At 51.0% G+C, this 14305-nt stretch overlaps 1 protein-coding gene across 3 annotated transcripts in view; it reads left to right on the top strand.

Annotated features, from left to right (window-relative positions):
* GALNT14 (polypeptide N-acetylgalactosaminyltransferase 14) overlaps positions 1 to 14305 on the top strand; it is a 212470-nt gene that overhangs the window by 167762 nt on the left and 30403 nt on the right. For all 3 annotated transcript variants that reach the window (XM_066264724.1, XM_066264725.1, XM_066264726.1), the window contains 5 exons: positions 896 to 961; positions 1132 to 1253; positions 8791 to 8878; positions 9451 to 9535; positions 10666 to 10769. In XM_066264724.1, coding sequence (XP_066120821.1) covers positions 896 to 961; positions 1132 to 1253; positions 8791 to 8878; positions 9451 to 9535; positions 10666 to 10769 — 465 coding nt within the window. The remainder of the gene's footprint in view (positions 1 to 895; positions 962 to 1131; positions 1254 to 8790; positions 8879 to 9450; positions 9536 to 10665; positions 10770 to 14305) is intronic.

The following is a 14305-nucleotide window of genomic DNA, read 5'->3' as shown; positions in this document are numbered from 1 at the left end:
TAAGTGTCTTGGGCAAATTATTAACCTCGATGCATCTCCATTTCCTCGACTATAAAATGAAGATAATAATAATAATAGATATGGTTTATGTAAGGATTTAAATATGTTAACACATTTAACGTGCTTAGAACAGTACCTGGCCCCACAGAATCCTCTGAGTCTTTGTTGTTGCTCAGTGGAGTCCTGAGCCACGCAGAGCGGCTAAGACTGATAAACCAACGAAGCAAAACCAGAATGGTGGGATCAGGATATAGATAGAGCTCAGAACCAAGGGATGGCGAGCCAGAGGATTGCTGGGGCCGCAGGCATGCTAGGGGACGACCCCGGCACATGCCTAGGATGGGGTCCCTTGCCCGTCCCAGCACAGTTTCCTGCGGGAGGGAAAGTTGGACCAGTTCTGTGTGATTGAAGATACTCTGGACAGACCCCTTAACAGTTGGGGTCTCCAGTACGTATTAAAAGTCCATGGTTGGAAAGGAAACTCCCAAATCCATCTCATCCATTCTCTGGCCTCCCAGCAGTTTTTCCCAGACCCCACCAAAGTGAATAGGACTTTTATCTCATGCTTCGAATGAGCTGGAGAAAAAGAGAAATGTCCCCAGGTGACCATGCCAAGAATTCCCATCTGGAAGTGTTTTCCAGCAAGTATGCAGGTGCTACTGTGTGACTGACCTGCTCCATAGAGGCCCCCTTGAATTAACTTTGCATGGACCAGGCCGCATCATATATTGATAGCCATGGTCAGTGTGCCCTTTCCGAAGGTCACAGGAACCCTGGAGTCAGGGGCAGGGCTCTGTAGTCGGCAGTAGGGACAGCAGGCAGGGATGCCTTACCTACTCTTCAGGTTCACCTATTTCCCCAGGTGCTCACTTCACATAACCCTCTGTCTTCTCAGCTGGAGACTGCGAAGAGCTCATCAAGCTGCCCAAGGTGAAATGCTTACGTAACAACCAGCGGCAAGGTAGGGCTGCGCTGTGGGCGGGACCCGGGGCTGCGAGGGGCGGTTTGGAGTCGTGTGCGCATGCTTGGGGGTGTGTCCTGTGTATGGGGAGAAAACTGAGTGGTTCCTCTGTGGGCCTGCTGGAAGATGGAGCGACGGGGGCGCCACTCGGCCACGTGTCCTCACTGCAGGTCTGGTCCGGTCCCGGATCCGGGGCGCTGACGTTGCCCAGGGCACCATTCTGGCTTTCCTCGACAGCCACTGTGAGGTGAACAGGGACTGGCTGCAGCCCCTGCTGCACAGGGTCAAAGAGGTGAGTGAGGCCACGGGGAGCAGAGGGGCCCACACCCCACGTCTGCAGGCTCCGTCGCGCTCCGGACTTCAGATATGCCCCCAGACCCCCCCTGGGAGGTGGATGGGACAGATTGCTGTCCCTGTTTTATAGGTGGGGAAACTGAGGTAGAGCAGCCTGCTCAGGCTCACACTGCAGACGGGTCTTTGTATCATCACACTCACTGTCACCCATGGGCCCGGACACAGGGCTGCCAGCAGCCGGCACATGTCACACACAACTTCCTGGCCTAGAGAACTAACCGCTTAAAACTATTTCTCCCAAACGATAGAAGGTTCCAGAAAGGGAGCCCTGGTGAGTACCTTTGTGAAAAGGAGGCAGCAGAGTTCCCCAGGCCTCATTTATCCAACGTGTGGTTCTTGCCTCCACCCACATGCCACCCTCACCCAATGGCCGAGGCAGGTGGTCTAGATGCGGAGAATTACATTCCTTGCCTCTCTCTAGTAATGTATTACTCTAGAATTTTGTATTCTTTCTCTCTCTATGCCTCAGGTGTTTTCGTAAAAGTGAAAACATTTTTAGGGATTTTCCCATCATTATTTTATATTCTCAAAAGTCTATCCACCCTGGTCTGGATGTCATAGGTGCTGATGTGGATTAGCATTTGTGCTGTTCATTTCTTTCTGGGTTATTGAGTCCTACAGCTGTTGTGTGAAGTAGGAGGTTGGGTACTTTTTATATACTCACATCCCAGATGAAGACAGTCCTGGGGGGAATACATAACTTGGGCTGATATTCCCTAGCTGGTCCCGCCGTGTTGCCTGTGCTGTGGCTATTTCCTTCCCGCTCTTCCCACTTTCTTATTATATCTTCAGCACTGACCTGCAAAATGACAGTGCTGAGAGGGTTAAAGAATTGGGGTGTCTAAACTGCTTCAAGGGCTGGGAGCTCCTTACCAACTTCCTTCACCCCCCTGAGAGAAGCTCGGTGGGGCCACAAAGTTCTCACACATGTTAAAACCCACCCCGTGACCTCTTTCCCTGAGCTGCTTAGAAAAATCTCCTCTCCCCTTTTTTAAACATTATCTTGGCAAAGAGGTCTGGACTGAGAAATAGTAGGCTATGAACGGACCGTTCAGGAGGGGCTGCGCCTGGCTCTGGAGACCCTTACGAATCCGCCCTCCCTCTGGGCTCAGTCTGCATCCACAGGGCTGCCTCCCCGGTCTCACCACGCCTGCTCTCTGAGTGCGCCCCAAATCCCTGCTGATCCATCTCTGACCCCACCCTTCTTGTCCCTGGATGCCCTTCCATCCTCTCCGCAGACCCCTTTGTCTTCAGGACCTCGTCCATATCCCCCCTCCCCCAGGAGGCCTTTCCTGGCTGTCTGGTCAGCGGGGATCATTCCAGGAAGAACTGCCCACTGGACCCTGCAGTTTGCTTTTCTGGGTTTACTGCTCTGTCGTTCCGAACAGACTACAGCCTGTTGGGGGCACCAGTCGCCTCCTTAGGGTCGCCCTGCCTGTTGTGGAATCGGTGCTCAGTGGTCAGAGATGATACTAAGGAAGCCAGAAGCAATGGGGAGGTGATGAGTTTGCAGCAGGAGGAAAGCAAGCTCGCTTCCTGCCTCTGAACAGACAGACATTTATTGAGCATCTATTTTGAGTAGAGTTGCAAGGGAGGGAAACTCATCTTAGGCACTTACCTTTAGTTCATCAACCCAGAAGCACCCTTTGTTTAGGGGGTTTATAGAGGCTTCATTACAGAGGTATGGTTGATTAAATCATTGATCATTGGTGATTGAACTCAATGTCCAGTGTCTAAACCCTCCTTGAGGTGGGGCTGGGGGAGCTTGAGGAAGAAGTGAGGAGGGCAGCAGTGGGGGTGGAGGTGTAAGTCCTAACCTTCTAATCACCTGGTTGGTTCCTCCAATAACTGGCCCCCATCTGCCAAGAGTCCCTAATTAGCATAAACTCGGGTATTTTGAAAGGGGCTTTTGAAGACAAGATGCTCCTCTTACCCCATTTTCTCAGGAAGTTACAAGGGTTTTAGTAGATCTGTTTGATGATCCAGGAACAAAAGCCAAATATATAAGGTCTACTGAAAAGTTCTGTTCGTTTTTAGAATAAAACAAAATATAAATTTTTCTTACCATCAATAAACTTTACTAAATAATGTATTTCCACACCAATTCTATCTTCCGAATATGGTCTGAAATGGTTTGCTGAGCTAAATTAAGCCTTTCTGCGATCTCCGATGTTGTCAGAAAAGGATCTTGCTCCAACATGGTCTTAACATCGTCATCGATCAAAGATGGTCGCCCAGAACGTGGCTTATCAGAAGGGTCGAAATCACCTGTTTTGAATTTTTCCAACCATCTTCTGCATGTCCTATCAGAAACTGTACCTTCACCAAACACTTTCAATAAATTTCTACATGCTTCTGTAGCATTTCTTCCTTGTTGAAATTCGAAAAATAACAGTGGCGTAAATGAACTTTATCAGTAGCCATGGGTACACTATTGCTTCACACATAAGACTAACGTGAATCAACTTTGTTTTAGTTAATTTGCTATGTCAGTATGTATACATTAAGTGATAAAAATAGAGAGGCACACGTGCTCCAAATAAACGTGCTTACATGTCGAAACTTGTGATAAAAACGGACAGAACTTTTTGGTAGACCTTATATATTCCTACTATATCACATCATCACAGCATAGACATTTTGTTTATCCATTCATCCACTGATGGACATTTGTGTTGTTCCCCTTCTTACTATTGTGAATAGTGCTACTGCAAACATTGGTGTGCAAGTTTTTATTTGAGTTTCTGTTTTTAATTATTTGCGGGTATATCCCAAGAATTGGGATTGCTGGGTCATACGGTAGCTCGGTGTTTGATCTATAGGGTCCCCCAGGATGACGTGTCCCTGCAGGATGTGTTAAGGGGAGCTTTGCTTTCCTCAGACTACCTTGATGAACCTGCCAGGCCCTTTTCATTCCTGGGGTCTGAGTCCATCTCAGAAGCCCTCTCTGAAAAATGCTCTCATTTCTGCATCAGTGGCCAGCCTTACCAGTAGGCTGGGGAAGCCTTCATCACCTCCATCTTCCCTGTGAGTGTTGCTTGCCACCCAGGGCTCCTCCTCTGGGAATCATTTGGCCCCAAGACTGAGCTCAGCCTTCCAGCCCAAGATCCCGGTTTCCACCACTCTCCGACCTAAAGCTTTTGTAGCAGAGGGTTGGTCAGAAAATCCCCAGACAGTGGTCCTTGGCCAGACCGTGACAGCTGATGACCAAATGATCCCACTGAGACATCTCTTTCAGGATAAAGAGTGTGGGTGAGTGTCAGCCCGTGTTTCCACGTGTCTTTGTGTCTTGTCTCAGAGTAAAACGTGATTTGATCTTTTGAGTGAAAGTGAAATTTTTAAGCTGTAATTGGGGTTTGGGATTTTCAAAAATAGAAAAGAGATAAGAAAGAGGCTGGGCTTGAGCTGTCAGAAGCTGTCCTCCGCTGGTGTTTTCCACACAGAAAATCTCAACCTCCTTTCTCTCCCCTTCAATTATGCAATGACGCTTGAAACAAGCACCAAATTGGGTGGTTTTCTTTTTTTTTTTTTTTAACATAGTCTTCTTTATTTCCTTCCTCATCTACATATTTTTTTACTAGAAAAAAATATTTTTAAGAAATTTCAATCCTGTAGCAGTTGGTAGATTGATATAAATAATGGCTTACATATGCTTTTGCATGCTCTCCTCTGTTATTTCTTGCAAAAGCCCTGTTGGGAAGGCAAGACAGTTTTGCAAATACTAATTTGCCCTTGCTTCGTAAGTGAAGAATCAGAGCTCCTCATTATGTGCTGATTTGTTTAAGATGATGTGTATTTCAGATGGCAGAACCCAAATAGGAAGCCAGGTCTCCTGTCTCAGCAGCATCTCCTTGAAGGTCCTCTCCTGCCCCTTACCCCTCCGTCCAGGCTACCTGGGAAACCTCACTGTAAAACTCCTCACCTGGTCACCACCTTCCCTAGGCTGTGAGGTCTTACTCATTGTACCTGCCACAGTCCGAACCCATAGTAGGTGCTCAGTAGTGCTAGTTGCGGAAATGAGTGAATGGTAGTCTCCCAAGAGTTTCTTGATTCACAGTGTGGTTTTAATTTTATGAATAGGTGGAGAAATGAGAGGTATGACTGCAGGAGTGATTGATGGCCATTGGCTTCCCAGCGGAGGGGCAGGGCTTAGGCTTGGATTTGAGAGGGGAGAAGATGGGAGCGTAGTTCTGGGTCTGGCAGGGATTCCTGTGGACCTAAGCCTCCTGGGGCATGCAGGCGGGGACCTGTGTGAATATCTTTACAGAAAGCGCCTCCCTCCCTGAGCTTACAGGGGGAGAGGCCATCTGGCTCAGCTGTAATTGATCCACTGCTTTGCTGCCAGCCATTGACATAGTGCCCTCAGCAGGAATTAATGGATGGCCTCTTTTAGCCAACATCAATTGAACACCTGCTGCCCACAAGGCTCTGGGCTGAGGCTGAGGGATACAGCAGCAGAGCAGCTACTGACCCCCCCTCCCAGGGTCACTCAGAGAGGTGTCCTGGCTTCGATGGGCATTTATAAAGTCTCCTGCAGACCCCTCTCAAGGTCAAGGCTCCCCATGGCACTTAGCCCCAAACATCTCTTGTTGCCTATCTGGTCTCCATGACTCCAAGCAGATGCTATGACCGGATTGTGACAGGAACAGTAAGACAGAAACCCTCAGGACTCTAGGGAGAATGTGCTAGAGGCTGTCACAGTCCCGGAGGCAGAGAGCCATGTCTGGCCTCTGGGGAAGCCTGTGGATGAGGTCAGCACCAGCATTTTATTTTGCATTTTAATTTTCAATTTTTTTTCCTTTTATGACAGAGACAGAGAGAGAGAGAGACAGATAGGGACAGACAGACAGGAAGAAAGAGAGAAGAGAAGCATCAAGTCTTGGTTGCAGCACCTTAGTTGTTCATTGATTGCTTTTTCATATGTGCCTTGACTGGGGGGCTACAGCAGAGCAAATGACCCCTTGCTCAAGCCAGCAACCTTGGGCTTCAAGCCAGCAACCATTGGGCTCAAGCCAGTGACTATAGGGTCATGTCTATGATCCCACGCTCAAGCCAGTGACCCCGCACTCAAGCTGGTGAACCCGTGCTCTAGCCAGTGACCTTGGGGTTTCGAACCTGGGTCCTCTGCATCCCAGTCTGACACTCTACTGTACCACTGCCTGGTCAGGCTAATTTCCAAATATATTGAAAAACAGAGAAACCCACCTGAGTCTTGGTGTCCAGGGTTTTTACTGGAGACCGGTCACATAGACATGGCTGATCACCCCCAGGGTCTCCATGCACCTTCAGAGATCAAGTTGAGTTGATACCACATGGCCAAGGCCCTCACCATAAATCACACTGTTAGCATAGACTATCTGATGTAGCCCAAGGCTCTCAGCAAATAGAGATATTCTTACAGGCAGGACATTCCATGGGCTTGGAAATTACCTTGAAGGAGCTGGGCAAGAGCCAAAAATATCTTTGGGTAAGGCTAAACCTTTACTGCATCAGGGTCTAAATAAGACTTAGGGAAGCTGTAGAGTCCCCGGAACTTAGCAAGCAAAGGCAAAGCAAGAATTTTTTATCAGACCCACGGGAGAATGTCAGTCTCTGAACTCTTGAGAACATTGCAGAATTCAAGTCACAAGAATGTCTTTGGGATGGGTCTGTGTGTAGAGATTGGTATGGATGGTTGTGTACGTGTGAGTGGAGTATGTGTGCACACACAGATGCATGATGACAGTGGCCTGTGAGGAGCCTCAGAGAACTGTGGCAGCTGGGCCGATGCTGTGTTGACCATGAAGGAAACATCTGTGCACATCCCAGAGGTGGAAGCGATGCATTAAAAATGAGCATTTTCTTCCATGTGGGCCAGTTGGCTTCAGAGGTACCTTGTCACTGTCAGAATGAGTCACACATGGAGGCTGAGGGCCAGATTAAATCTGTGAACGTAAAAGCCTGCACTTGGTGAATCTGAGCTTAAAATAAGAAGACAGCCTCATTTGGAGGAGAGAATGAACCAGGAAATTAAATGGCTGCAAAGAGAAACAGAGGACCCCACCTGTGCCAGCCAGGGGTGGTCGGTGCAGAGGTTTGGAGAAGTAAGTGGTCCTGTCTGGTTCTCCTTGGCTGCTGGATTCTATTTAGCTGTCAGTCTCCATGTTCACAGCTAGTTCACACTGCCCACAGGAGCCTAGCTTCCCCTCCTGCGTATCAGGTACAAAGGTGTTCACTCAGAATATAATATATATACAAAATGCCTTGGCAGCTCCCAGGAGGTAGTGAATCTGTCTTGCAGATTTTGAAAATGTCCTCTGGATGACTTTGATGCCTATGGGCAGGGCGGCAGGGGGGAAGTAGCAAGCATGCGCAGGGGGCTGGATCCACAGGAATCCCTGGCAGACCCAGAGCTATGCTCCCATCTTCTCCCCTCTCCACCTCAAATCCAAGCCTAAGCCCCACCCCTCCACTAGGAAGCCAATGGCCATCACTCACCCCTGCAGCCATACCTCTCATTTCTTGATGGTCTTGGATGCCAGGCTAAGTAAGGAGTTTGAACCTTATCTTCAGAGCAACTCAAATCTTTAGCTGTTGAGTTATAGAGTGAACTCTGAATGTCAGAAAGACAATGGTGTCAGCTACCTGTGGACTGAAAGGGAAGGGTGAGATGAGGGATGGGGATGGACTGAGAGTCCGTTGCTGTACCCGGGTGTGAGGGGATGAAGGAGAGGCAGGATTCATTCAGAAGAGCAGTTGGGGCTGATGGGCAGAGATGAAACTTCTTAATTTAGTGCTGGGAGGAGGTGGGGTATGTGATGGTTCTGTGAACAGAAATAGGGAACCGAGAGAGAGGAGCACGTTTGGGGAGATGATGATGAAGCTGCCACCGAAAGGCTCTGTGAAAGCCACGTGCAGGTGGCTCCTGGCATGCTGGATCTGAGTCTGGCAGCGAGGAGGGAAGTCAGTGCTGGAGGTGATGTGTGAGTGTCACAGGTGACAACTGAAATTAGGAATCTCTGGGAACGCTTTTTAGCAACTCGCCTAGAAACATAGGCATAGAATGAAAGAAAATTCCAAGAGGTTCCCGCCGTGGGGGTGTGACTTGGCTTCTTGGGGCTGCAGGATTGAGGTCACCTTCCCAGCTGACTGTGTCATCTGCCTCCTGAGTGCCCCCTGATGGCAAGGACTCCTGGAGCCCCGTCCTTCCTGACGTCCCCTTTCTCCGTGTGCCGTCCTCTGCAGCCAGCCTCCACCTGTCTCCACCGTGCTTTCGTGGCCACTTTGCCCGGAGTCAGGGAAAGGCTCTTAGGATTTTTGGCATTGGCTGTAGTGAGGTGCATAGTGTCCAGTGTCACATTTGATAGATGATAAAACTGAGGCACGGGGAGGAGAGTGGTCAAGGCCCCCGAACCAGTCTCTGGCACTACCAGGGCAAGGCTCTACCAAGCTCCCTGATTCCTGGCACACTGAACACGGGTTCTGCTGTTTGACAGGACTACACGCGGGTGGTGTGCCCAGTGATCGACATCATCAACCTGGACACCTTCACCTACATCGAGTCTGCCGCGGAGCTCAGAGGGGGTGAGTGGGGCTCATGCCTTTGCCCTGGCGAGACAATCTGCTTCTCCTAGTCATTGCTGTCCAAGGAAAAAGTGGGGAGTACTTTCTCATAGTGGTTGGTCTCGAACATTCAGCCCTGCATCCTGTAATGTCAGCAGCTCCAGTGTGGCCCTTCCCACCGGGACTGATTGGAAGGCCAGGGGAGCGAGAGTGGGTCATGCCCAGCCGCCAGAGCTCTGCTCCAGTGTGGGGCACACTCCCGGGCCTGGCTGAGGGGAGCAAGGCCACCCCCTGGCTATTGGGGCCTGAATTGTTCTGGTACCGCAGCATTGGGCCTCCGCCTCGAGTCCCACCACAACTCTCTGCCGGACTTAGTGCCGCCCCCACCCCAAGACTGACTTTAGGTGATTCTGTCCCTCCAAACCGCCTCCTTTCACTTCTCGAAGCCCCTGGCCAAGGGCCACGTTTCAACCTGTCCATCTCATCCCCGGGAACCTGGGTGTATTTGTGAACTTCTAGAATACGGACAGAATGAGTAGGCCCAGCAGGTATATCTGAGAAAGCAAGTCAACCACGTGGGTGCTGTGTTCTAGGGTTTGACTGGAGCCTCCACTTCCAATGGGAGCAGCTTACCCCAGAACAGAAGGCTCAGCGCATAAGCCCCGCTGAGCCCATTAGGTAAGTCAGGGCAACGGTGGGGTGGGCCTGGTCCCACTTGGTCCTGCCCGCTGTCACATGGTATAGGGAGGCATGCAATGTTAGATGCTCAAAAGATGGGGCAGAGACCAAAAGAGCCCTTTGCCAAGCCAGCGCCACTTTTGCCCTCACTTTAGGAGGTTTCTGTCCTCATGGAAACTTATACGAAGGGGATGGGGGCCTGGTGGACATCTTTGCTGGGGAGCTGCCCGGTGGTGTCCACCCACACACATGCTACGAGGTACTTATGCTTCCTGCTAAGCGGGAGCATCCTGAACGATCCTGTTTGAGACTGAGAGGAGAAAAGGTCCCTTGTGGCCGGGGCAGAGCCCCCAGGACTTGGCCCAGGAAGGTCGAGTCAGCCATTGCAGTAAGTGGAGGCGGAGAGCAAGGCGTGGCCCTGCTGCTCGTTAGCAAACACGTCTGCTCTCTCCATGTAGGAACAGGGCAGTGGTCGAGTCCGGGCTGCTTTTGCTCTGCTGTAGGTGGCTTTGTCCTGATCGACATTCTCTCCTCCAGGCCTCCTTGTGACCACCCTGATGACTTCATTTTAAGTTGCTTACCTCTATAAAGACCCTATTTCCAAATAAGGTCACATTCTGAGGTGCTGGGGGTTAGGATCCCAACATGTTTTTAGGGGGACATAACCCATAACAGAGGGGTGAAGAGGGAAAAAAAGGAGAGAGCCCAATCTCAAGAAACGGATATGCTGTTAACAGGCGCTGCTTCAGCCCTTCTTCTCTGCCTGGTCAGCGGCCCACTGGCCCTGTTTCCCACTGTGAGCTCCGACGAGAGCCATGCTGGGCAGAGCCTTGGGGGGAGGCCAGTGCAGGCCCCCAGGCCCTCAGAGCAGCTGGGAGTCCTGGTCCCCCCCCCCCCCCCGGGAGGTGGCTGATGACTGGTTAGGCTGTCTGCAAGGTCAGGGTCTTTATAATCAAAGGGGGAAATTCCAGGAGCGTGTTTGTGTTTCAGGTAAGTGAGAAAATGTATTGGCCTCCCTGAAGAGGAGCAGAAGTGGTACGAATACGGCCTTATGTTCTGGATGGCAAGGGCAGAAGAGTGTCACAGTGGACCCCCTTCCATAAATGAGCCTCCCTCTCCTCTGTGCACAGGACTCCAATCATAGCTGGAGGGCTCTTCGTGATGGACAAGTCCTGGTTCGTTTACCTAGGGAAATACGACATGGACATGGACATCTGGGGTGGGGAGAACTTCGGTGAGTTGTTGTCTCTGCGTCCTGGAGTGGGGGGCCGGGGGGGAGTCTGTGTGCTGGGGCCACATGTGCCTGGAAGAGGGCCGGGGAATGGGACTGAGTTACTCCTTTGGAGGAAGGCCGGGTGGGGCACCAGAGGAGCAGTTGCTGGGAGGGTGGAGGCAACCAGGGAATTGCTCCATGGGACCAGGCGGATGCCGAGGGCCAGGCAGACCCTTAGGGAGAAGTTGAGATGCGAAAGCCAGGAAGACCGAGGAGGAACAGCACGGGCCAGAGGCAGGCGTGAGCCAGGAACATAACTGGAGAATGTGGCGTTGCAGTGAGACGGGATAAAGCGAATGGAGAGCAGAGCTGATAGTGATGCTGGAAACATCTGGATCATGTCTGTCGGCTGCTCTAGGCGTGTAGCACTCAGCACCGGGTTAATGGGGAGGGTCTGGGGTGACTGCTGCGGAAACTCTGGGGGCATCTTGTTTTTATTTCAGCGCAGAGAAAGGGGTTGAGACGGAGGGGGCTGGGTTACAGGTTCCAAAACTATGCAAGCAGAAGGCAGTGCAGCCACAGTGGAGCAGGGCTGTGGTCTGCAGAAAGGCCAGTCAGAGACCATCCCATCTGCTGATGACACTGAGTGACCCTCCAGTTGTCTTGTGTGTTTAAAGCAGGACCTGGGGATGGTTCTCAGGGTCATTGTGCAAATCCATTGAGGTAAGTCTGTAAACATCCGGGTACTGCAGGGGCACAAGAAATACAACTTCCTTCCTGTCCTTCCAGTGGGTGAGACTTGAGAGATGACTGGAAAGTTAGCTGCACGCAGGCAGGGAGCTGGGTCTGATTTGTTCTCAGCTGTCTCAAGTGCTTAGTGTCTGCCATGGGGGAGGCTTCGGTAACTTTGTTGAATAAACCACAGTAAAGGAAGAGGAAGAGACCCCGAGTGCTGGGGCCCCGTCTCCTCTTTGGGCACGGGGCACGGTGTTTGCACGGGCTTCCCCAGCCGGGGCGCAGGCCAGGAGAATGATCCATGGGGCTCATCCTGGCATTTAGCAGTAAGCCGGCGCACTGTCCTCTGCCATTGTTTTCTCCGTCCCTGCCTCCGGAGTGTTTTATGGCTTTCTTGCTCGGTCACTAAGAGTTATTTCCCAGAAATTTATGGCCTGCTGGCCTGACCCACAGCATCTGTTCTCCCAACTGGGCAGTGTAGGGAAATCCATCAGAAAAGTCTGTCTCCTGCCGAAGGGGGCTGGATCGGAAGCTCGGCAAACAGAGCAGAAAACCCCAACACCCACCAACCAGCCCAGTCCTGTAATGTAACCCCCGTGATGGGGTCTTTGGTGTGGATCTGGGCTCAGATCTGCCTCCACCATCCTGGGAGGACTTCGAGCCAGTGGTGCCCTTGGCATTCTCAACGGGAATGAGATCTCTCCCTGTGCAGAGCCACTCGTGTCGTGATGATCACAACACCTCACGATCCTTAGTGACGTGCTCTAGCTTTTCCTTCCGGCCACCAGGTGAATTCTTTCTGCAACACTCTTGATAGACAGTCCTCATCTGATCTCTGCTCAGCTGCTACTTATGGTGATATATTCACTGCTTCACAATTCAGCATGTTCTGTTGGTGAGAATTTTGTGTTGAAGTATTAGAAATTCTTCTAAGTCGAAGCCCATCTCCCTCTTGCTTTTGTCTGTGGAAGCTCGTTGTGTCCTTTTGAACCTTATAGAGTCCGTTCCTTCTCCCACGGGGCAGCCACATTCAGACTTAGAGAGTATATTATTTTTAATGATGCACATTTGGCTCAACCTACCAGTACCTTCTCTTTATAGCGATGTTGACACACATCTGCTCAAATCAAGTGGCAGTCTCATCCAGTTGGCTTCCAAGTTGGTTGCATCACCAAGTGCTGATTTGAATAGGGAAGTAGGGAGGTGCTTCTGCCTAGGTAAAGGAGAGACATTTTATAAAGCATCACAAAATTTGTATATATTTTTATATTTTTAGCATGTGCAAAAGAAAGAGAGAGAGAAAGAGGGAGAGAGAGAGGAACAAACAGGGACAGAGATGAGAAGCATCAATTCTTTGTTGTGGCACCTTAGTTGTTCATTGATGGCTTTCTCATATGTGCCTTGACTGGGGTGCTCCAGCAGAGCGAGTAACTCCTTGCTCAAGCCAGCGACCTTGAACTCAAGCCAGCGGCATTGGCTTAAGCCAGGGTCTCTGCACTCAAGCTGGTGAGCTCGCGCTCAAGCTGGTGACTTGAGGTTTCAAACCTAGACCCTCAGCATCCCAGGTAGACGCTCTATCCACTGTGCCACCACCTGGTCAGTCCATAAGATTCTTTCAACCACAAAAATAGTGCTACAGACAGCTGTACAGGAAGCACTTGGTTTTCTCCCATCCCGACATCCCACAATGTTGTAGCCAGCTCCCAGCACTTGGATTTGTCTTAGCATTTTACATGCTGGAAAATGCAGTGCTTTTCTGATGGTGGATGTATCATGCAGATAGCACCTGTTCTGTGGGTAAGGATACCTAGGCAGTACATGAAGGTGGGAATTTAGAAGAATCCATGCAGGATGGGGTGATTACCAGGGGGTTGATGGGATTGGAGAATGGTGATTCGGCTGCAAAGGAGAAGGACGATTGTCCCAGGGAAGCAGGTCATATGCCAGTGTGTGGCAAGAAGGGCGTTCCCACGGTCCAGCTTACCAAGGCTGAAGATCTCCCCCTTCACCGTTGCTCACATCCATTGCCTCTCTTCATCCCCGGTGCTCTCCTGAATGGTCCTCCACCTCTAGCCTACTCTTCTCAAAGCCATCCTCCCACATTCCTGCCAAAGAGCTCTCTCTGACACACAGGTCTCTCCAACCTCCCAGGCCTGACAGTCACCGATTGGCTGCTTCTTGTCCTAAGACGAGAGCTGGGTCTCTTGTTGGCTTTGCCACCGCTCCAGCCTTCAGTCCAGGGGCTCTGCCTTGACATGCCCAGACTCTGATGACCTGTCCCCATTTCTCCAACAAGCTGAGGGACACAACTCTGGAGTCACTTACCCTAAGACTTAGATGTCCTTTCCTACCCACTCTGTTGCCATCCCTCCCTCGATCTGTGCTCCTAGCACCCAGCTTTCCTCTTCTCCCTGGCACTGCCCTCTCACATATTTGTGTTGATTCACTGGTGCCTGCCGCCCTGCCTTTTCCTGAACCTGGAACAAGCCAAAAACATTCATCCAGCTTCTCGTCCTCAAGGCTCGCAACTATAGAAACTGCTCCCTGTGTGTTCAAAGGCGAGAGACTAGGAAGGGGAGTGTATGGCTAGTAATCGCGGCCATCGTTGTTGTGGCCATGGCCAGGCACATGCAGGTTCCCATTGGATTCGAACAGACGGTAAAGAAACAGGAGCTGACCCTGGCCGGTTGGCTCAGTGGTAGAGCGTCGGCCTGGTGTGCAGGAGTCCCAGGTTCGATTCCCGGCCAGGGCACACAGGAGAAGCGCCCATCTGCTTCTCCACCCCTCCCCCTCTCCTTCCTCTCTGTCTCTCTCTTCCCCTC

This window comes from Saccopteryx bilineata, chromosome 3 (genome assembly GCF_036850765.1).
Source record: "Saccopteryx bilineata isolate mSacBil1 chromosome 3, mSacBil1_pri_phased_curated, whole genome shotgun sequence".
Taxonomy (NCBI): domain Eukaryota; kingdom Metazoa; phylum Chordata; class Mammalia; order Chiroptera; family Emballonuridae; genus Saccopteryx; species Saccopteryx bilineata.
Note: the sequence above shows the minus strand (reverse complement) of the source record. Positions and strands in the feature narration are given on the sequence as shown.